Source organism: Temnothorax longispinosus, chromosome 9, assembly GCF_030848805.1.
Source record: "Temnothorax longispinosus isolate EJ_2023e chromosome 9, Tlon_JGU_v1, whole genome shotgun sequence".
NCBI classification, from domain to species: domain Eukaryota; kingdom Metazoa; phylum Arthropoda; class Insecta; order Hymenoptera; family Formicidae; genus Temnothorax; species Temnothorax longispinosus.
The window spans coordinates 19,627,870-19,651,680 of record NC_092366.1 but is presented as its reverse complement, the minus strand read 5'-3'; the positions used below and the strand labels follow the sequence as shown (position 1 = coordinate 19,651,680).

General features: G+C 40.3%; 2 protein-coding genes across 6 annotated transcripts; both read left to right on the top strand.

Annotated features, from left to right (window-relative positions):
* Positions 1-7,805: 7,805 nt before the first annotated feature.
* Cnk (connector enhancer of ksr) lies at positions 7,806-16,837 on the top strand. Of its 4 annotated transcripts, XM_071787369.1 has the most exons (13): positions 8,072-8,195; positions 8,758-9,347; positions 9,774-9,884; positions 9,973-10,220; positions 10,455-12,009; positions 12,076-12,874; positions 13,110-13,239; positions 13,328-13,828; positions 13,907-14,047; positions 14,135-14,781; positions 14,917-15,315; positions 15,407-15,627; positions 15,712-16,837. In XM_071787369.1, the coding sequence occupies exons 1-13, from the start codon at positions 8,150-8,152 to the stop codon at positions 15,916-15,918; spliced, it is 5,595 nt and encodes a 1,864-aa protein (XP_071643470.1). In that variant the 5' UTR covers positions 8,072-8,149; the 3' UTR covers positions 15,919-16,837. The 4 variants fall into 4 exon arrangements, with proteins under 4 accessions (XP_071643472.1, XP_071643471.1, XP_071643470.1 ...); XM_071787371.1 differs by lacking the exon at positions 8,072-8,195 and adding an exon at positions 7,806-8,044 and having other exon boundaries at positions 10,455-12,874; positions 15,413-15,627; XM_071787370.1 differs by lacking the exon at positions 8,072-8,195 and adding an exon at positions 7,806-8,044 and having other exon boundaries at positions 10,455-12,874.
* A 715-nt stretch (positions 16,838-17,552) lies between these two features.
* Positions 17,553-21,199, top strand: Cta (Guanine nucleotide-binding protein subunit alpha cta). Of its 2 annotated transcripts, XM_071789605.1 has the most exons (6): positions 17,553-17,722; positions 17,901-18,936; positions 19,559-19,819; positions 19,992-20,042; positions 20,200-20,417; positions 20,506-21,199. In XM_071789605.1, exons 2-6 carry the CDS (start codon positions 18,721-18,723, stop codon positions 20,861-20,863), a joined length of 1,104 nt encoding a protein of 367 aa, XP_071645706.1. In that variant the 5' UTR covers positions 17,553-17,722; positions 17,901-18,720; the 3' UTR covers positions 20,864-21,199. The 2 variants fall into 2 exon arrangements, with proteins under 2 accessions (XP_071645706.1, XP_071645705.1); XM_071789604.1 differs by having other exon boundaries at positions 17,553-18,936.
* The last annotated feature ends 2,612 nt before the right edge of the window (positions 21,200-23,811 follow it).

Genomic DNA, 23,811 nt, shown 5'->3' with positions numbered 1-23,811 from the left:
TTTTTTTTTTTAAGAAATGGCCAGGGAAAAATGGCGGTTTCTTTTTTTTTGTCAGGAAAAATGGCGGTTTTTTTGTGATCAGGAAAAAATGGCGGTTTTTTTGTGTCAGGAAAAATGGCGGTTCTTTTTCTTTCTTTTTTTTTTGAAAAATGGTCAGGGAAAAAAATGGCGACTTTTTTTGTGTCAGGAAAACGGGGGTTTTTTTGGAAAAGGTCGAAAAAAATGGCGTTTTTTACCAGGAAAAAATGGCGGTTCTCTTTTTTTCTCTCTTTTTTTTTTTTTTTGAAAAATGGTCAGGAAAAAATGGCGGTTTTTTAATTTGTCAGGAAAAAATGGCGGCTTTTTTGTCAGGAAAAAATGGCGGTTTTTTTTTTTTTTTCAGGAAAAATGCGGCTTTTTTTTTTTTTTTTTTTTTTTGAGAAAATGGTCAGGAAAAAATGGCGGTTTTTTGTGTCAGGAAAAACTGGCGGATTTTCTTTTTTTCTTTTAAGAAATGGCCAGGAAAAATGGCGGTTTTTTTGTCAGGAAAAAATGGCGTCTTTTTTTGTGGGAAAAAGTGAAAATTTTTTTTGAGAAAGGTCTGCGGAAAAAATGTTTTTTTTTTTTTTTTTTTTTTGTTTTTTTTGAACAAGAAATGGTCAGGAAAAATGGCGGTTTTTTTGCCAGGAAAAAATGGCGGTTTTTTTGTGTCAGGAAAAAATGGCGGCTTTTTTGTGTCAGGAAAAATGGCAACCTTTTTTTTTTTCTTTTTTTTTTGAGAAAGTGGTCAGGGAAAAATGGCGACTTTTTTGTGTCAGGGAAACGGGGTTTTTTTCTTTGGGAAATGGTCAGGAAAAATGGCGGCTTTTTTTGTCAGGAAAAAATGGCGGTTTTTTTCTAGTTTTTTTTCTGAGATTTTTTTCAAAATGGCGGACACAAATGTTTTCGCAGTCAGGAATAGTCAGGAAAAGTCAGGGAAGCCAGGAAGTGGTCAGGAAAAGATAGAATGGTCATGATGAGTCAGGTCGGATTGTGCCAAAAAATGTCTCATTTTTTTTAAGCTGTGCGGACTGGTAATAATTTGAAAAAAGTGTCCCAAAACGGTACAAATTGAAATGAGAGACTTAGAAAAATTTTCAGAGAAATATTAAAAATGGTCCCAAAAAAATAAACAAGCGCGGTAACAACTGTGCCGCGATCAACGCGTAGAACTACGTCTATTAGAATAGAACATATATGGAAGAGGCATTGAACCGAGGAGTTATTCACTCGTCTTTTGGGTGTACCACGGATTACGAATGATTACTGATTTCAAGTGATTTTAACTGACTTCAACCAGGGTTGGGAAGTAACTAGTTACCGTTACAAGTTACTTTTTTTGGTAACTTACTGGTAACTGCGTTACATTTTTCTTTTGGTAACTGTAACGGTAACTTAGTTATACATTTTTTCGGTAACTGTAACTAATTTAAGTTACTTTTATAGTTAAGGTAAGTTTACACGCGCAATGATTAGTGGCGCCAACTGACTGGCATTCATTGGCGCCAAAAACGAATTTGTTTAATAACAAACGATTTCAAGAATAGGTACCCAGACCTATAAGAATAGGTACTCTGATCTATAGTGTACGTGTCGGATTTATCTCATCTTGGAATGGTGGAAAGGTATAAGGTATAAGGTCGCACTCAGAGGTGTAACTGATTGTGAGTACAATCTACGAAGAGAAATTTCCCACGCAAGGTATAAGCTATACTATACCGATTGCTGTGTGGCGCAAGGGGATCGAGTTATGTCACGCACGGTGCCTCCCGGATATCGTGTGCCCTTCGGGAATACGAACCAAATTCCAGGCATTCGCGACTCTATCCGGATGAAATCGTGCGATCGCGGTATTTGTGGGACGAAAAATAGAATTTAGTTCCATTTTGTTCCAGAAATAACAATAAAGGCCCGCGCACAATGAAAAATATAAGGAACAAAGAAGATATTAGCGATTAGAAATAAGAAATCAGGAATAAAGCTGGTGTAGTATTGATACACGGCTTCCAATAAAATCTATTGCTTGTGTTATTCATTGTTTCTGTTGCCTGTATTTTTCATCGTGCATCCAACTTTATTCTTGATTCTTTAGTCCTAATCGCTAATATCTGTTCCTTGTTTTTTATATTTTTTATTGTGCGGAGGCCTTAACAATTGAAATAATTCAAACAAAGTCCTCCAAGATATATGGTTTTCCTAGGGAGCGAACGACTAGAGGAGTCCCCAGTTGCGGAATCGGGTCTAACTAAAACTCGAGTTCGCTATAGCAGCACTGCCAGACGTTGTTATAAAAAGCAGCTGCGGAGAGAAGGACAGGCTGAAAAAGCCCAAAGTCCTACTCTTCGGATACAAAGGACAAAGAGAGAAAGATATGGTCAACATGTGACACGTAAAAGCGTGTCTTTTTTTAAGCCACAATATTGTGGCTGCAAATTTACGTCAATGACTGCAAATGTCGAGAAACGCGTTTTGGAGACATGGGTCTCACACGACCCATGTGTATACTTTTACGGTCAATTTACTTCAGTGACTCCAAATGTCGAGAAACGCGTTTTAGAAACATGGGTCTAAAACGACCCGTGTGTACACTTTTAAGGTCAATTTTCGTCAGTGACTCCAAATGCCGAGAAACGCGTTTTGGAAACATGGGTCTAACACGACCCATGTGTATACTTTTACGGTCAATTTACTTCAGTGACTGCAAATGTCGAGAAACGCGTTTTGGAAACTTGGGTCTAAAACAACCCATGTGGATACTTTTACGGTCAATTTTCGTCAGTGACTCCAAATGTCGAGAAACGCGTTTTAGAAACTTGGGTCTAAAACGACCCGTGTGTATACTTTTACGGTCAATTTACGTCAGTGACTGCAAATGTCGAGAAACGCGTTTTTGAGACATGGGTCTAAAACGACCCATGTGTATACTTTTACGGTCAATTTGTGACCGTACGGAGGTGTGATGTTCCCCACGCAACGATTTATGATGATTTTATTGTAAAATTTTAGCCGCTGTGCTTTTTTCAATTTGAAATTAAGTCCAACTCACAGGGGCCTGCAGGAACAACCAATCGGCGCCGAGATAAGCGCGCGCAGCTTAAAATTGAAATTAAGTCCAACTCACAGGGGCCTGCAGGAACAACCAATCGGCGCCGAGATAAGCGCGCGCTGCTTAAAATTGAAATTAAGTCCAACTCACAGGGGCCTGCAGGAACAACCAATCGGGGCCGAGATAAGCGGCGTGGTTAAAATTGAAATTAGGTCCAGCTCACCAGGGCCTGCAGGAACAACCAATCGGCGCTGCTTATGATTGAAATTAAGTCCAGCTCACAAGAGCCTGCAGGAACAACCAATCGGCGCTGCTTAACTTTGAAATTAAGTCCAACTCACAAGGGCCTGCAGGAACAACCAATCAGCGTTTCTTAAAATTGAAATTAAGTCCAACTCACAATGGCCTGGAGAAACAACCAATCGGGGCCGAGATAAGCGGCGCTGGTTAAAATTGAAATTAAGTCCAGCTCACAAGGGCCTGCAGGAACAACCAATCGGGGCCGAGATAAGCGGCGCTGGTTAAAATTGAAATTAAGTCCAACTCACAATGACCTGCAGGAACAACCAATCGGGGCCGAGATAAGCGGCGCTGGTTAAAATTGAAATTAAGTCCAACTCACAATGACCTGCAGGAACAACCAATCGGGGCCGAGATAACGGCGCTGGTTAAAATTGAAATTAAGTCCAACTCACAATGCCTGGAGGAACAACCAATCGGAACCGAGATAAGCGGCGCTGGTTAAAATTGAAATTAAGTCCAGCTCACCAGGGCCTGCAGGAACAACCAATCGAGGCCGAGATAAGCGGCGCTGGTTAAAATTGAAATTAAGTCCAGCTCACAAGAGCCTGCAGGAACAACCAATCGGCGCTGCTTATGATTGAAATTAAGTCCAGCTCACAAGGGCCTGCACTAACAACCAATCGGCGCTGCTTAACATTGAAATTAAGTCCAACTCACAAGGGCCTGCAGGAACAACCAATCGGCGCTTCTTAAAATTGAAATTAAGTCTAGCTCACAAGGGCCTGCAGGAACAACCAATAGGGGCCGAGATAAACGGCGCTGGTTAAAATTGAAATTAAGTCCAACTCACAATGACCTGCAGGAACAACCAATCGGGGCCGAGATAAGCGGCGCTGGTTAAAATTGAAATTAAGTCCAACTCACAATGGCCTGCAGGAACAACCAATCGGGGCCGAGATAAGCGGCGCTGGTTAAAATTGAAATTAAGTCCAACTCACAATGGCCTGGAGGAACAACCAATCGGGGCCGAGATAAACGGCGCTGGTTAAAATTGAAATTAAGTCCAGCTCACAAGGGCCTGCAGGAACAACCAATCGAGGCCGAGATAAGCGGCGCTGGTTAAAATTGAAATTAAGTCCAACTCACAATGACCTGCAGAAACAACCAATCAAGGCCGAGATAAGCGGCGCTGGTTAAAATTGAAATTAAGTCCAACTCACAATGGCCTGGAGGAACAACCAATCGGGGCCGAGATAAACGGCGCTGGTTAAAATTGAAATTAAGTCCAACTCACAATGACCTGCAGGAACAACCAATCGGGGCCGAGATAAGCGGCGCTGGTTAAAATTGAAATTAAGTCCAACTCACAATGGCCTGGAGGAACAACCAATCGGGGCCGAGATAAACGGCGCTGGTTAAAATTGAAATTAAGTCCAGCTCACCAGGGCCTGCAGGAACAACCAATCGAGGCCGAGATAAGCGGCGCTGGTTAAAATTGAAATTAAGTCCAGCTCACAATGGCCTGCAGGAACAACCAATCGGGGCCGAGATAAGCGGCGCTGGTTAAAATTGAAATTAAGTCCAGCTCACAAGAGCCTGCAGGAACAACCAATCGGCGCTGCTTATGATTGAAATTAAGTCCAGCTCACAAGGGCCTGCAGGAACAACCAATCGGGGCCGAGATAAGCGGCGCTGGTTAAAATTGAAATTAAGTCCAGCTCACAAGGGCCTGCAGGAACAACCAATCGGGGCCGAGATAAGCGGCGCTGGTTAAAATTGAAATTAAGTCCAACTCACAATGACCTGCAGGAACAACCAATCGGGGCCGAGATAAGCGGCGCTGGTTAAAATTGAAATTAAGTCCAACTCACAATGGCCTGCAGGAACAACCAATCGGGGCCGAGATAAGCGGCGCTGGTTAAAATTGAAATTAAGTCCAGCTCACCATGACCTGCAGGAACAACCAATCGGGGCCGAGATAAGCGGCGCTGGTTAAAATTGAAATTAAGTCCAACTCACAAGAGCCTGGAGGAACAACCAATCAAGGCCGAGATAAGCGGCGCTGGTTAATTGAAATTAAGTCCAACTCACAATGGCCTGGAGGAACAACCAATCAAGGCGAATAAGCGGCGCTGCTTATGATTGAAATTAAGTCCAGCTCACAAGGGCCTGCACTAACAACCAATCGGCGCGCTTAACATTGAAATTAAGTCCAACTCACAAGGGCCTGCAGGAACAACCAATCGGCGCGAAAAGCGGCGCTGGTAAAATTGAAATTAAGTCCAACTCACAAGGCCTGCAGGAACAACCAATCGGGGCCGAGATAAGCGCGCTTAAATTGAAATTAAGTCCAACTCACAATGGCCTGCAGGAACAACCAATCGGGGCCGAGATAACGGCGTTGGTAAAATTGAAATTAAGTCCAACTCACAATGACCTGCAGGAACAACCAATCGGGGCCGAGATAAGCGGCGCTGGTAAATTGAAATTAAGTCCAACTCACAAGGGCCTGCAGGAACAACCAATCGGCGCCGCGATAAGCGGCGTTGGTTAAAATTGAAATTAAGTCCAACTCACAATGGCCTGGAGGAACAACCAATCGGCGCCGAGATAAGCGCGCGCTCCTTAAAATTGAAATTAAGCCAGCTCACAAAGGCCTGCAGGAACAACCAATCGGCGCCGATGGGCGCTTAAATTGAAATTAAGCCAACTCACAGGGCCTGCAGGAACAACCAATCGGCGCTCCGGTGCCCTTTAAAATTGAAATTAAGTCCAACTCACAAGGCCTGCAGAACAACCAATCGGCGCGAGATAAGCGCGCGCAGCTTAAAATTGAAATTAAGTCCCAGCTCACAGGGGCCTGCAGGAACAACCAATCGGCGCCGAGATAAGCGCGCGCTGCTTAAAATGGAAATTAAGTCCAACTCACAGGGGCCTGCAGGAACCACCAATCGGCGCCGAGATAAGCGGCGCGGCTTAAAATGGAAATTAAGTCCAACTCACAAGGGCCTGCAGGAACAACCAATCGGCGCCGCGATACGCGGCGCTTAAAGTTTAAAGTAGATCTAACTCCCTAGGGGCCTGCAGGCAGATCAACCAATCGGCGCAGCGATACGCGGTGCTTAAAGTTTAAATTAAATATAACTCTTATTTCATCATGACGCAAGATCTTGATTCTATATTTAAGACCATCTTAAGTACAATCTTAATTTGTCATTAACCAATCACAGAGCCGCATTAGCATCTTAAAATATATTACTTAAGGCCATTGCACGTAACAAAGTTTTAGTCATAATCGTAAGGCCGTAAGAAAATAGACCAATCACAGTCGATTATTCTCCTTGAGCTCGAAGAATAATCGAGTGTGATTGGTCTATTTTCTTATGGCCTTACGATTATGACTAAAACTTTGTTACGTGCAATGGCCTTAAAGACGGTCTTGAAATAAGATCTGATTATAGCCCCTTGCACAATGCCAGGCAACAGCTGCAATAGGAACAGGGAATAGAAATCAGAAATCCATGTATAAATGCAGAATAAACACAATTCTGCACAACGCATAATGCGTAAGCATAAAAAAATTGATTGGTCTATTTCCTTATGCACATGTGTATGGACCAATCAATTCTCTTATGCTGGGTCTACAATGCGAGTCGTGGGTCGCGGAAGCTCTTTATGCTGGGTCTACAATGCGAGTCGCAAAGTTGTGAGTCGCAAGAATTGGCCAATCACAGTCGAATTTGAAGAGAATAATCGACTGTGATTGGTCAATTCTTGCGACTCACGACCTTGCGACTCGCATTGTAGATCCAGCATTAAGGTGAAATTTCATGGGCAGTGAAAAGCAGCAGCAGATTGTACTGATTGGCTATAAAATAGAGAAGTTCTCGAGTTCCTAGAACTTCTCTATTTTGTAGCCAATCAGTACGATCTGCTGCTACTTTTCACTGCCCATGAAATTTCACCTTAACACTCGCGAGCAATTTTATGTGCTTCCACCTTAAGACCGCTGGACCACGAAGCATGTTATGTCAATATGGCGACTTTATGCTGGATGCTCATTGATTTAGCGGTCTTACGTTAAAGGCCTTCACACATAAAATGCCGTAAGGACGTAAAACGTAAGCGTAAGAAAATCGATCAATCCCAATCAAGTATTTTCCCCTTCTGGAGTTACGGACAGCACAATACTTGATTGGGATTGGTCGATTTTCTTACGCTTACGTTTTACGTTCTTACGCGATTTTATGTGTGAAGGCCTTAAGCGGGGAGCACACACTTCTGCACAACGCATACGGCGTAAGCATAAAAAAATTGATTGGTCCATACACATGTGCACGCTTAAGCTTTCTCTTCACGTAAATGGAGCTCGTGGTGCAGCCATCTTCTCCGCGTTGCGAACCGACGCATGCGCACCTGAGACTCCCGGAGCACTTTGTGCCATGGCGGGGGGCATAAAAAATAGCGGCACGCGAGTCGCAACTCGCAACTGTTTTGTGCCCAGTGGTCCAGTGCTCAGCTAGAATGTGCTCGCGCGCTCAATCTGTTTCTGTGGGGGATTATCGACGAATGGGGCGAGGGCGAGAGTAAAAATTGGAACGGGAACGGCCGCGAACGAGCCGTGCAAACGGTTTTGTATTTATATTACGTGCGTGAAGTCAGTAATCCGCGATCGGGTCATGGCGTATGTTAATGTAGCCGAGTGGAAGCCGGATCAGGTGTGCGAATGGCTGAAAGGTATGTGCGACGAAGATGATCCTCGTCGGCGTTGACAGGACACGACGCCCAGCGCGCCGCGATCAACGATGGAGAAACGGCTTGTGTCCTCGCGCGCGCGAGGACATGTCGGGATCCTCGGAATTCCATTCAATTTCGCGTGTGAAGCACGGTGAAGCTGCGTTCCTTCCCTTCCTCCCCCGCCTCCCTCTTCTGTGTCACGTATATGTCCGCCTTCGTTCCCACATCCACTTTGTTGTATTTATTGTTTGGTGTGTCACGTCGTTAAAACGCACCATTTATTCGTCTATTTAATCGCATTCGATCGCATATCGCGTCTATTCATTCATTCTTGTATGATTTTCTGCGCCTTCAATAAAATCTGACGTCAAGCCCTTTGTTTAATATACAATGTTGCTCCGTAACGACGCTTGATACATTATCTGTGTTTACATCATTATTTTATTTGTATTTCATTTGACAGATGTCTTTTTTTCATTGTCTTTAGAAATATTAATATTATACAAGGCAGCGGGTGTAAAAATCGTACGTAATGGTTACATACATTTCTTGTTTTATTTTTTACGTTTATTCATGCACTTTAACAAAATAAAATAAACGTGCTTCTCCAATACCTTGTACGTAAAATGCTTGAGATACGTAACGTTTCATAGCAAGTGTCATAGCAAGAATGTTGTGTCATCAGTTTATTTTTTTTTTTTCCTATGTCGTAGGTTTGGATAGCACTGTACTTCCGTATATCCATAGTTTCCTAAATCATGGCGTTTACGGACAACAGTTGTTGAACTTACAATTGTCAGATTTGGAAAGTTTGGGGGTAGTAAAGCTTGGTCATCAAGAAATCATTCTTGAGGCTGTGGAATATCTTAGAAGATTTCATTATGAGCTGGACCAAGAGAATCTGCAACTGCTGGCATTGCGACTTTCAACCCAGGCTCATAGCTTGTACAAGGAATTGTGTCGTCAGAACGATTCGGAGCCTGTTACCACTCAAACGTTATCGGATGTAGCGTCAATTATGATGGTGGTCAAACCTTTAGTGAGATGGATGGACTATCCTCCGTTCAATGGACACATAGAATATCATGGCAAGAAGGTTGAATTAATGAAGATATCTGTAGAAATGGCTACGTGCGCGCAAAGAGATAGATTTGCCGAGAAGCCAGTCGAAGAAATTAGAACAGCTTGTAATAAACTTGCCAAATTAGCGGATTATATTATTCAAGATATCACTGATCCTATAATACTGCAGCCTGCAAGTTTAGATCTGGCAACGTTAAAGAAGAAGTCTAGCGACGATTTGGTAGGTTTTCAACTGCTGTGGTATGCATTACGCACGCGTAAACATTTTATTTTATAGCAAGTTGAATATTTCAAAAATTATTACGTACGCTAAAGATTTATGTAAAAGACTCTTCCTTGTTTATGACGTTTACTAGCGCGAGTTACATTTTTTTTTTATTTTTTACTGTTTTACGTTTATTTCCGAAATATTCTTATATTATTTATCGAGTGCCTATCGTTGTTCTGAAATGACTCGATCATCGTGTCCTGCCGTGATAAAACTCTCAACAAGCCATAATATTGTGCGTGCCGCTTCCTGTTCAGATAACACATTTCCTTTATAACCCCTTACGAATAACCTTAATATTTCTGTTGACATACGTTTTACAGATATATTATACAAAATACTATTTATTTATACGTCGTGAAATATTATTTCTTCTAGGGTTTTTACATTTTACCATCTTTTCACGGAGTGCATCAGATAACTGAAATTAAACTTGGATCCGCCGCATATCAATCTGGCAAAATGCAGGAAGGAGATGAGATAGTTCAAGTAATATCTTATTTACATACTGTTTTTATATATCATAAATTTTGACAACGTATTTAATCTCTAATATGTACATGTATAAATCTACTAGGTAAATTATCAAACGGTGATTGGTTGGGAGAGAAAGAATTTGCTTGAATTATTTCGTGAAAGCCCAGCGGAAATCCTCTTGACTATGAAACGTAGACCAAAGCATGCTAAAATTTATGGGCAAATTTACATACAACCGTATAAACTTCCAAGTAACAAAAATACCTCTTACACAGCACAAGGGCGTAGTCTTCCATCCCCTAGACCAGAATTATTAACAATACCTGACTTTGCAATGCCATCACCTAGGTAAGCTACCTCTCTCCGTACCTGTATCTTTTTTGCGGTCCTGCAAACACTTTTCTAAAATCTCACAACATGTATGACGCATGTCGTACATATTACGTGTTGCCACGATACACATGGTATATTTCTCATATATACTATATAGTATAAATATATAAAACAAACATCTCCATCTTGAATTTAATCACGAAAATTTTACGTGTTGTGTTTAATGAAAAAAAATATCTCGTTACACAGACATATACCAAAGAAAACCAGTCCGGAGCCAGCAAGTATTTTCGATGCGGTTAAAATGTTGGATACAATGACTACGGAGGCGAGCGATTCCGACAGCGAAACAGAACTTTATCTTAAACCGAGAAACTTGGTCCAAAGGCGAGCTACGATAACAGGTGCCAGTCCCACAACCAAACATGGTATCAATATCGAACAGTTTTGGAAGGAGTTGAAACGAGAGCACAACGCGACTGTTCAGTTGCGCGATAAAGCAGCATCTTGCGCCCATGGTTTGGACACGGTGCCAATGGTAAATATACGGCCCCAAACGTGTTTAGGATTAGAATCGGCAAAAAAGAAGAACAAGACTACGGAGCAAACGAATAAAAAAGTGCAATTTAAGGAGAACGTGATCGATGTTAAAAGCACTCGTCCAGATGATGTAAAAGAAAAAGTTACTCCTACGCAAAACTGTGATGACGATGGTGCAAATATAAATAAAGATATTAATATAGAACATTTGCAAGCATTCACGGATAATGTCACTGATAGCAATAATTTAAATGATACACGCGTGCCTTTAGATGAATCTAATACGTCTGTTAGCGATACGTGTAGTATTAATGAAAGCATGCTGAATAACAAAGAACGCAGTATGCGGTACGTTGAGAAATGTAGTAACGTAGATACAACGTGTAGTACTTGTGCATATGATCTATCGGATATTGAGAACGTAGACTTGACTGATCCGTGCTTGCTCAAAATATCAAACAATAATAAAACAAAACCGGACGTTTATAAAGTTGACGAGAATGACGGTCGCAAAAAATTGAAAGATGTAAGTAACGAGCATAAAGAAGCTAGAAGATGCGGTGGTAATGTCGCGCGAAAAATTATCAACATTGAAAAACAGATTGCGCATAAAAATGCACAAGAACAAGCATGTGCCTTTGGAGTGCCTAAAAGTATAGACCTACGTAAAGTCAACATAAATGTCACAATAAATGACGTAAATCTTGAAAATAGCACAGAGGAGAAGAACCAAAATGATCTTGAACATGACGACAAGTATGCTGTCAAAAAACCAAGTACCGAATGTGAGAATGTCGTAATAAACAAATACTCTAAAACTATTGATTTAAAAAATTCGGCACGCGAGTCGCGTGAGAATGCTGCGTGTGGTACCTCAGAAATGTTAAACACTAAAATGGAATGTAGTAATAGTAACGGTACGCACAGTAGTAATAGTAGTAGTAGTAATAGTACTAGTACTAGTAGCAGTAGCAGTCACAATAACAGCAGTAGTAGGAGTAGTAACAGTAGTAGTAGTAGTAGTAGTAGTAGTGACGGTGGTGATGATGATGATGATGATGGTGACGGTGGTAGGGATGGTAGTAATAGTAATAGCAGTAGTAGTAGTAGTAGTAGTATTAGCCACAGCAATAGCATCGAAAGAGACAAAACGCAAAAATTTGATAAAAATTTACAAACAGCTGCGTGTACTTTTACTCAGCATGCAGACGTACTCGATGAGAAGTTTTCCTCAGTGCTATCGAGAGAGACGTGTGCCGAGAAGGTATCGCCAAATAATAATACTAAATTTGAAGACGACCTATCGAATATTGCTCGTAATGTTTTAAAGATGCAGATTGACATAAAGCAGCAAACTAAGGAAGCCAAGTCTGCGGCGTCGTCTTCGGTACAGGCCACGATACAGTCCTGTCGCTTGATAGAGTTACCAAAGGTCGAGTCTGTTGAAAAACTTGAGAATAGAGCTCGTGCAACACCCCCAGAACCGCCGCCTCGTAAATATTACGCAAACCAAGCGTCAACTGACTTGAAATTAAACAATGTTTCAAAAATTCTGGAGGATTTGCAAAAACCTCAGGTTCCAGAGAGACTCGGCGTAAAACGAGAATTTAAAAAAGTAGAATCAAGTTCGTGTGTCGTTCATATTAAAAGCACGTCGGATTGTCGAGATAAAAAGGATTCTTCGGGTATGCGTATGCTTAATTACACGGAAAATTCAATGGATCAAATTGGTGACGCACCAACTTCAAGTTTAAGCGATCAAAACGTTGATCGTTTAAACTTGACTGATGCTTCGTTGTATAATGAAAATAATGACGAGCACGCGAGAGAAGAAAAATGTTGTTTTGAAACATCTGTTGAAAAATTCGTTTGCTCGGATCAATCCATAACAGACTGTTATAGGTTTGATCATTCTCCTCGCAATGTCGATTGTCCTGATGGTATAACACACTCGAAACAAACAATACCGTCAGATTTAAAGCCAAGATTATCAGAGAAGGATAAAAATATTGAGAAAAGTGTTGTTAATAGAGCTATGATGGTAGCTAAAAGTATCGGCTTACATAGTAGTTTAAATAAATCTAATAGCAGTCCAAGAAGCACGAGGAAACGGAATATGTTACTGGCAAGTAAGTACACGTGAATAATTTTTCTTTTTACAGTTTACACGATACTCGAGACGTTTGTTCTCTCATAGCGGTTATACGAGGTTTTGACACGTTCGTGCAATCTAAATTTATTTAATCATGTTGAGCTATGAAAGAGGTGTGACATTATTTTCAAAACCATCTACATATGTCTCGACGTGAATCGGAATATAAAAAAAAAATATATACAAAGAAAATATACCGTTTTCTTGTCTAGAAAGAAGAAATGTATCCGTAAGAGATGTTGGTGCTGGCGATTTAGAAGGATGGCTGACATATCGTAGTAGAGGAGCAGGTGGCGCGTGGGCAAAGGCCTGGTTTGTATTAAAGTGTTCATCGTTGTACAGGTAAACGTGTATAAAACATATATTACGACGAATGACGCGCGCGCACAACTGATTAAATACACGAATTTTTATCTTTACACGTTATTAGATTTAAAACACAGGACGGTATAAAGGCTGACTGCTTGATCCTATTAACGGGTTTTACCGTCGCGCCGGCTAGCGAAGTAAAATCGAGGAAGTATTCCTTCAAAGTATATCATACGGGAACAGTGTTTTATTTTGCCGCTGATACCGAAGACACGTTGATTCTGTGGCTGGATGCAGTTGGTAAAGGCACTTTAGGTGCGGACACTCTGAACCAAAGTGTCGGGCTTTTTAGCGAAACCGATGAGAGCGATAACGAAGCAGGTCACAAGAGTAAGCCGAAATGTGTCTCGGAATCTTCTAACGTAAGTCCGGAGAACGCGTTTGGCTCTTTGAAAAAATCTGTACGAAGGGATGCCGGATCGTACAAGGATCACGAACGTACTGGTGCAAGCTTGGATCGAAAATATTTGAAATTTCTCAGTGCCAGAAATCAGAATATGCCTGTTCCAACAGCGCAATTTAGAAGTTACAGACGGGTGCTTCCTACCTCGACACCAACGAAGTGAGTGTGTATCGTAAGGGATATTCTATATCGATATGCTCTGCCTATCGTTTAAACATTTTCAAACATTTTACATAGGAAAGAAGTTTGCGCGTCAACGTCTCCGGATTTACAAATGACGATCGCTGGTAGTACATTCTATGGCTCGACCACGTCACAGAGTGCTACAGATACGTTGAACAACTCAGACATGAGTGATTATCGGCATGCTACAGACAGGTACGTTTTACACCGTACCTCTTTTCCGTTATCGTAGAAACATTCTTTCGTGATTTGATATCTAGCAACATTTATTGTTTTATATAGATCTATTGATACAAGACCGCCCATCGTGCAAGGTTTCGTTACGCAAGAAGAATTTTTGATATCGCAGCAAGATGAGGAGCAACGATCAAGTATGATAAATGACGCGATGTCTCCGCGCGCGACGCCTCTGCTCAGCGATCACGTACACGTACAGCACAGAACGTTGAATGATAACGCGGCGTATACCGAGCAACGTAGACAAACAAGTGACATATCTTTGAATCACACGGCGACGCATTATGGCAAGACCAACGATGAAATACCAAACAACATCATTAATACGTATGTCCGCGCGAAGAACACGAACGCACATGTACAGACGCCTCGTCGATCCATCAAGGATACGTTTATCATTACCCGATCTGAAAGCGAAGCAAGTTGCGCGAGTGATAAATCTTGCAGCAAATGTATGGCACGCGGACAAAAAAGGATGTGGGACTCGTCGAGTTATGCACAGAAGAGAAGACCGCGGGAACTTGTAAATTCTCAGAAAACGAGACACGATGATTCGTTTCCGTGGAGAAACGCGTCAAGTCCAAGCAAGCAGACGTCTCCGAATCAGAGTGCGGACTACGAACTTGACAGACGTGTACAATCTCCCACGCGCGAAAGCTACAAGATGCGTCAACATCTTTCGAGGAATATCGGTATGTTGGAGGATTTCAAGTACAAACACTTGTTAAAAATGATAGTAATCTTAATATCGAGCGATGAACGTGTAGTATCTTACGTAATAGTCCTACTGTTTGAAATTAAATCCATCTCGATTTTCTCGCTTGTAGGCTCGTCTGGATCCAGTAACGATCTCGCGAGTCACGCATCGTCTGAAACGCAGCAGTGCGTAAAGAAAGATGCATCGATTAGTCGGAAGGGGAGCTTCAATCTTACTAATCGTCACGATTACACGTCTTCCGATAAACATTGGCTAGATTCGCTGAGACGCGGCGACAAGAAAGGATCGAGTTGTGACAAAAATCGTCTGAAGAACGTCGCGCAGTATCAACCACCTCCCATACCGACCGCGCCCTTCGAGCAGGATGGAATGCGTGCCACGTTCGAAATGCATTTAGATAAAAGCGATCACGTACAGAAAGCGAGTCGCCTGAAAGTTTTATTCGGTACGAAACAGCAAAAACCCTGTACCTTGGATCTTCCTAAAAATACCCAGAAAACCGTCGTAGGCAAGTAACTTGTATTGAATATAGTTATTAATATATTAAACGCAACACACATATGATTTATTTTAAGGCGAGTTGATGTTTGATTTTCTAGAAGCAGGTTCGCCACGGTTGCACAGAGCGCTATTTTGGGATAAGTGTTGCTCCAATCACGCGTCTACTTGTTCCGGCAGTCAAAGTCCCAGTGGGATCAGTCAGACTCACAGTTCTTTCAACGACGACAAGAGTCCTTCTCAGTTTACTCAAACTTCCAGTCCACTTAGTTTGGTCAGTGATTGGAGTCCGGATGCAATAACATCCTCCAACATATCAAAAGTGCGCGTACAGTTAAATCTGCTTTCCCATTCGATGCGTGTCAACACCTTACGTACGCGATGAATTTAAAACGATAATTTTCAGTACGACAGTGGATATTCGTCCAACCACAAGGGCTCTGGCAGGAATATGGCACCTCCAATGTTACCGTACATACCGCCACCGACATCTCCGCCACCCGATTATCCTGGTTTGGAATATCCACCGGTATTCGAACCCGGGACTTATTCTCTTTCGGATGCATCGTTGCTGCGCACGCGGAACAAAAGTACTCAGAACACAGGCCAATAACATAAAACGAGCCAACGTCATCTTTTTAATAAAGCAACCAAAGATAATACGTTCTTTATATCGACAGATTATAAACATAGAGATATACGTGAACTTACAAATAATAGAAGGTTATAGTATTCGCTGCTATCAAGTATTCTAAAAAATACGCGTCCATCTCTCATTAGTTCCACAAATGACGTTTACATATTTATATAGCTATATCGAACGTATGAAGTATTTATTTTTCTGCTAATGTACGTATATTGAAGACGATGAGATATATTTTGCGAATCGAATCAAGTATAATAATATGGAAGACTGAACTGAATGTTATCTATATAATGTCGTCTATTATATAAATACTGTACGTTGAGATTTGTCTGTTTCAAAATAATTTTAGATTCGGAAAAATGTAAAATTTAATGTTGACATTGTTAAAAGTAAATTTTTTACACGTAAGTCAACTCAATGAGATTCTTGAAGCACGTTAGGAATTTATTATATATGAATAACTAATACACACTTTCTTACGTGCTTATATGCTTAATGAAGATGATAGTATGCTACATGCGTGCGTGCACGCACAGTGCGTGTTAATAAGGTATTACGTGCGCATATGCACCACAATATAGTAATATCTTTTTAATATTAATCAACTCCGATGATATTATCATATTTATAAGATTGTAAAATGTAGCGCATTATCTTTTGTTTATCATGGAACGTACTCGTCCATATATTTTTTTACAATCAACTGTTTATAGTAAATAAAAATCTCAACTTGTATATTTGTATATATATATATATATATATTATAGTGTATAAATAATATGTTACGTTTATTAATATAAACGTCTGAAAACATGTATACACGTAGATGTGTATCTTTAAAAGTGTTATTAAATACATTTTGTGTTTTTAATGACACAGTATAACGCATGTGGTATATTTTATATGTATGTACGGATGGGATGAATGAACCGCCTGTTTCGATAAGCAACAGTCACGTAATATTAGACATTACGTCTTACGCACTCAGATGTGATAATGATGACGATGATGACTATTAATTCTTCATGTTTTAATATTTGATACATATTTTTCCCGCGGAAGAACATCGTCCTCCCGTTATCTACCCAACCTAACCTAACTTGTTTTCTGGAAATGTCACACCTCACACCGTGACCGTGGTGACACTGACACCGCGCCGTCTAGCTATACAAATTTTTTGACGCGCGACAACTGGAGCGTCCCGTGTGACCGCAGCCACTCAGAGAGACCGGTGCCTGGAGAATTTCCACTAGGCCAACCAATCAGAGATTCTTAAGCCTTGTATACACGATGCTAGAACTGCGTCCGAGTTTCGGTTTAAGCCAATAAAACTGCTACTTTTCTGTAAGAGCTGCTAGTTGATTGGCTAAAGCCCGGTGTCCACGATGCAAGAACTATATCCAAGTTTCAGTTTAAGCCAATGAAACTGCTACTTTTCTGTAAGAGCTGCAAGTTGATTGGCTTAAACCGAAACTCGGACCGATTTCTAGTATCGTGTACACAAGGCTTTAAACCAAAACTCGGACCGATTTCTAGCATCGTGTACACAAGGCTTTACATTAAATTGGCCAATTGGCGGCGTGGACGTTCGGGTGTCATTCATGACTGCCTTCCGTAACTTCCGTTGTCTGAATTCTGAATACAGTCGATCCTCGACAATCTCGACGTGCGGCGTGCGGCCCGCGTGCAGGCTAAATGCAAGCTTTACACACAAGCAGCTAAGAATCTAACAACATATGTAGAAGTCTCTGTGGGAGAAAGTGGCAGGCAGGTAATGCTGGTAATGGTGTATGTATGTGGAATGTGGAGCAGAGTGGAGCAGTGGCGTTTCCACGCTCGTGTATCTTTTCACGCGTTTCGCCGTTGCTCCGTCGCTCTTACTATGCATTCCCGTGAAATATCTCGATCATATCGATCGCCGTGGTACAACACGTCTCGTGCATCACCAGGGATCGCGATCGTTGGCGGACGGCAAGCAGGAGAAGAGGTGTGTCACGGCGCGTACAGGAGCGAATGATTGACTCGCCGACTTTTCAGGAGCGAGGAGAAGAGGGGACGACAGGGAGAGAGAGAGAGAGAGAATTAAGGCGGTGCAGCGAGCGAGACGTATGGTTATCACAGACGATCGTGACACACAAAAGCAGTTTGGCTGAGATCGCGTGAGGAAAAAAACCCGCATCGGCCTAGCGAGATAGCGAGAACGTGCACCGTGCAGGCGTGCACGAGAGATTCGCTCGGTGCCCTCGGTGGTGGTGCCTGGTGGTGGTGTGGTCAGTGTGGTGATATCGCGCATTCCGGATTCCGGCCGGTTACGCCTGCCGGAGAAATGCGGTTCTGAATCGACGATTTCCGATCGGCCTGCGGAGAGTGCGGACTCTGCGGAGTGCGACCTGCGCTTTCGCGGGGTAGATTGGTTGACAGGCGGGGGGAGGGGGAGGACGACGTGCGAGCGTGCGAGGTACGCGAGCCGCCGACCGCCGTGTGGCCGTGTCGTGGTGTCGCCTCGCCACTCGCCCTCGCCCTCGCCAGTGCGCGTCCGCCGTCCGGTTGTCCCGTGTCCCGTGTCCCGTTTGTACTTGTGTGTTTTCGTCGAGACGAGAGACGGCACTCGGCAGACGGCATCGCGCGCGCGAGGAGCGCCGGGTGGGAGACGGGCAGAGACGGGAAAGCGGAAAGGAAGGCAGGCAGCCAGGAAGGAAGGAAGGAAGTCAAGTGGCGAGAGAGAGAGAGAGACGAAGGAGGAGAGTGAGAGTGAATGAGAGAGGCAAGATGGCGAGCTCCTTAACGTGGTCGTGTTGCCTGCGTTTCAAATTCAGCCCGGAGGAGATCGAGCAGCGTTACAAGAGCCAGGAGATCGACCGGATGCTGGAGAAGGACCGGCAGACGTTCCGCCGGCAGGTGAAGCTGCTGCTGCTCGGGGCGGGCGAGAGCGGCAAGTCGACATTCCTCAAGCAGATGCGGATTATTCACGGGATCAAGTTTGAGGTAAGAGCACCGAGCACTGAGGCCCACGCGCGCCCACCACGTGACAGACGCCTCTCACGCGGCGGCGTCTTCCCGCCCCACTTTCGGGAGTAGGTATTATCTCGACTATCTCGGGAGCATCGCGCTCCCGCTCCCGCTCCCGATCGTTGCACGCCGGTCCTTGACGCCGCCTCATGCAGAACACCTGATCGCTTGGCCTGCATTTACGTAGTAGGGAGTTTAAACTCGCGTACCTATATTTCGCTGAGACCTGAGACGTGGCACGTGAAGATAGGCAGGGTGTACGAAATAATGTGTTTTATATATATGGGAGGGATAACGAGATGGGCGTGTGTAACTATGACGTGCGAAAGAAGCGTTAAACGTGTTTTTCTCAACTTTTTCGCAAACGTATCACGTTAAAACCGTAATAGAAATCCAAAACTGAAACTTGTTATAATCAGAATGAATGTTTTTACATTAGACATTCAGTTACACGATCAAGATATCGCTCATGTCATTACGTGCATATTAAGCCGTATACTTGTTTTAACGCTTCGTATTACATCACAAAGTATGTTACAAAACGTTGCTTTAGAGGCGTAGATCTGATGTGTATAATATATCACGTTTGTTTTTTCAGCCCGAATTAATTAAAGAATACCAACATGTGATCTACCAGAATATAATTAAGGGTATGAAGGTTCTAGTGGATGCACGGGATAAACTAAATATCCCTTGGGAGAATCCTAAGAATTACGATATCGGTTTCCACGTACTCAAGTTCGAAAACACCATGGTGCTGGACACTAGATTATTTCTGCATTATGTGCCAGCATTGCAGAGTTTATGGAAGGATGCATCGATTAGAAGAGCATTCGACAGGCGAAGAGAATTTCAATTGGTAAGATTTCATTTTCTCGTATTAACTCTATAAACACGCATCTTTTACACATGCGTGCGACGAGATACGTAAATATTTTAATATTAAAATATACGTATTTTTTATTTTTATTTTTATATTGTTTACGTTAGTCGTTATCGGCTCATTTATATGTGTACGTTGATATTTTCAGAGTGATTCTGTCCAATACTTTTTGGATAATCTTGAAAGGATTGCAAGAGTGGTAATACTTTTGACACGTTAATGTATTTTTATTTACTGAAAAGTAGAGAGCCAAGTATCATACTCTGTTTGCGTATACATTACGTTTACGTTTGAACGTCTTTTATCAAGTATGTATGTAAACAAGGAAATTTTTTTTTTTTTTTTTTTTTTTTTAGGAATATACACCTACGCATCAGGATATTTTACACTGTAGGAAGGCGACAAAAGGAATTTCCGAATTTGTAATACCGATTAACAATATCCCATTCCTCTTTGTCGATGTTGGCGGTCAAAGATCTCAAAGGCAAAAATGGTACCAATGCTTCGATTGCGTGACATCTATACTTTTTCTTGTATCGTCATCGGAATTTGACCAGGTCTTGTTGGAAGATAGGTATGTTATCTTCTTGCTTGTATTCTACAAAATCGTAAATTTAATTTTATGATGTTGCGATTTTGCTTTTATCACGTGATTCTTACAGGAGGACTAATAGGTTGGAAGAATCTAAAAATATATTTGATACAATCGTGAACAACATGATATTTTGTGGTGTCTCTATAATTTTGTTCTTAAACAAAACGGATTTACTCGATAAGAAAGTGAGGTCACGAGATACAAATGTCCGTTTGTATTTTCCACAATTTACGGGTGATCCACATTCCATGAAGGACGTGCAAAATTTTATCCTTGACATGTTCGTCTCGGTCAAAAGGGATCCAAGAAAGCCGTTGTTTCATCACTTCACTACTGCGGTAGACACAGAAAATATTAAAGTCGTCTTTAATGCTGTGAAGGATACTATCCTGCACCGAAACTTGGAATCCCTCATGCTTCAATAATGTAGAATCGGAGTACGTAACCCGGATAAAGCAGCTAGTAAAACAAAGGTACGCGTCAGAGAAATTCAACATTTAATATATTATTAATCCACGCTGTAGTTTTTGAGGAATATTGCAATACACCCTAGGTCAAAACGCATTTTGATAAGACAATATATATGTATGGATATACAACTTTTGAATATTTACCTTCATATATATAGATACATTTATAGATACATTTATTAAGAAAAAACAACTGCCTGATGTAAAGATATATTAAAACAATTTTGACTTTATATACATTGTGTATGCATGCATGTATGCGTGAGTGATTATTTTACACATCTACATATATATATATATATATATATATATATATATATATATATATATATATATATAGAAGATACATTTTCATTGTACTTTTGATGAATATTGAATGATTATGAGATTATTATACAAACTCTATTGTACATAATTTTTTGTATTCTATATATTGTCAGTAATTTCTACAATAATGGATTTTTTGACGTGTTTGTATAAAAAGAAAGGATCAGTTGCAAATAATTCAGTTTAGATTCTTATGTTTGTACAGACATATGTGATTCGATGTTTTTCGCATGATTTAATATATAAGATTATTGCTGGTTATTATAATTAGCTAGGATTCACAAATCTATAAATAACTTTATTTTTATTTAAGATTACTCTTATTACTGAATATATATATTAATCGTTTGAATGCCAAGGAGCATACGTGCGCTTCTCCTGTTTCACGTTGAAAAATGCTAACAAACGCACGCACGCTTCTCTCGTTTTAGATTAAAAAATATCCAACAAGCGCTTTGCCCCACCTTTTGTCTTGATATTTGATATTGTTATCTAGTATTTGAGAATAGTTCGATTTAGTAACTATGTAGGTGAGTCTTGAGAACCGCGGTAGAAATTGATCAACAATGGATTTATTGTGGCGCTTGCTCAACATTTTTTGCACAGATTTTTGCAGCCGTTTCCGGCACTCAAACGGTTAAATAACAAGAAAACCAAATACTAGAAGCCATGTAAACCAAATGAAGCTAACCAGTTTGTGTTCAAATTGCTGTGGGAAAAAAATGTTTACTCTATCTTCTGAAGAAGCAATGTTGATCAATATAATATCTAAATCTTGGTGCTTCGCATTCTATAAATGAATTCTAGGCTGCTGTTCGTGTCATAAACTGAAAATAATTACATTAACTGAAACTGTTTCCTTTCTGTATATAGAAAAAAATATAACGTGGATTGTATGAAAGTTTCTAAAGTCTTTTTTTCTGCATCTAATTTTTTATATATCACGCATCACGTACCTTTATGTATCTATAGAAGAGATCTGTGCGCTTCTTAAATTAAATGTTTATAAAGTACAAAATTACGTACGAATTTTTAAGAAAAACAAAAAGGCACGTGTTTTAAACTTTTATGTTCTTGTATCGCATCACAAATGTAACACAAGTTTTATTTGCCTGTTCTGTATATTTGATGACTGATCCTTTATTGATTATTATACTTTCAAAAGAAAATTTAAATAAAATAATCAGTATTATTTTTTCCACGCGTATTAATCGTATATTCTTGACTTTCCATATTAATATTACTAGATTGGAGCAGCACGTTGTATGAAATGTATCTAATTTAATATTATAAATTCAATATTGTGTTTGTCTCACGGCATGTGCATATTTGTTTTTAAATTTTTGTTATTTTATGCGTGCAAGTAGATGCCGGTTAAAAAAATCTGACATAATTTGGACTGAACCATTGTAGTATACCAAAAATGCTGAAGAAAGTAAAAAGTATATATTCTTTATGACACAAACGTACTATCAAGTTATGTGGTGTTTTTGGCAACAAATGTTACAGTATTTTTTTATTGTATGTATATATGCATATAAATTATATCCAGAGATTTTATGTAATAATGTTGATGATTAGTCAGCTTACGTCTACGTAAAATCAAGAAACTTATATATTATTCTATACTTTAATTATTACTTGTACTTTATTTTATTAATTTATTCAATAATTCAATCTATATATATATATATATATATATATATATATATATATATATAAACATTGTAATCGTTAAAAGCCATTCCAATTTGTATGCATCATCTATTACATAAAATCTTTGTTATTTTTTATGTGCGAAAGACGAGTTAATAAAGCGAATCAAGTTTGCTAACAAGTAAATTTATAATACACATTTTCATTATTAACCAGAACGTACTACGTATATGCTAAAGTACACATGTATGTATGCGTGTATATACATGCTGTGTTTGTCCCTTTTCTATGTAAAAAGGTATCGAAAGGTATATCGCATTTAAGCTCCTACATATATTATTTCATACAAACAGCTGTATAAAAAAAATCGTATAAAAAAATGATTGATAATCAGTAATTTTGTAAATGAAATTTTTACATTCCTATAAAGATAATCAGGTCCACGTTATATAATTTGATACTTTTATGTCGCTTTTTATAACAATATAATATTGTCTCGAAAATACCTTGTTTTTATACTGGTTTACATATCGTTTATACGCCAGGAACGCCTATGATTTTTATAAAAAGATTTATAAGAGATAAAATAATATATATATTATTGACACATTCGTCGCAATAACAAATTCGTAAATATAGTTTTAATAATTATATTCTATATACAATGAACTCTGCTTAATAGAAAATTCTCTTGATACTAAAATCGTCGAGTCATAGATGCGGTTATTAAAATGCAGAACGTTATATTAGTAGTGTACCTGTGGTATATATCTTATATTACACCGCGGTTATATTTTAACAAGACTGCATTCTTGATATATCGACATGATGGACGTATCATATGTATTTTCTATTAAGCTATTTATAAATGGAACAAAGAACACACATGTAATGATATACAGACTTGAAATTTTATAGGT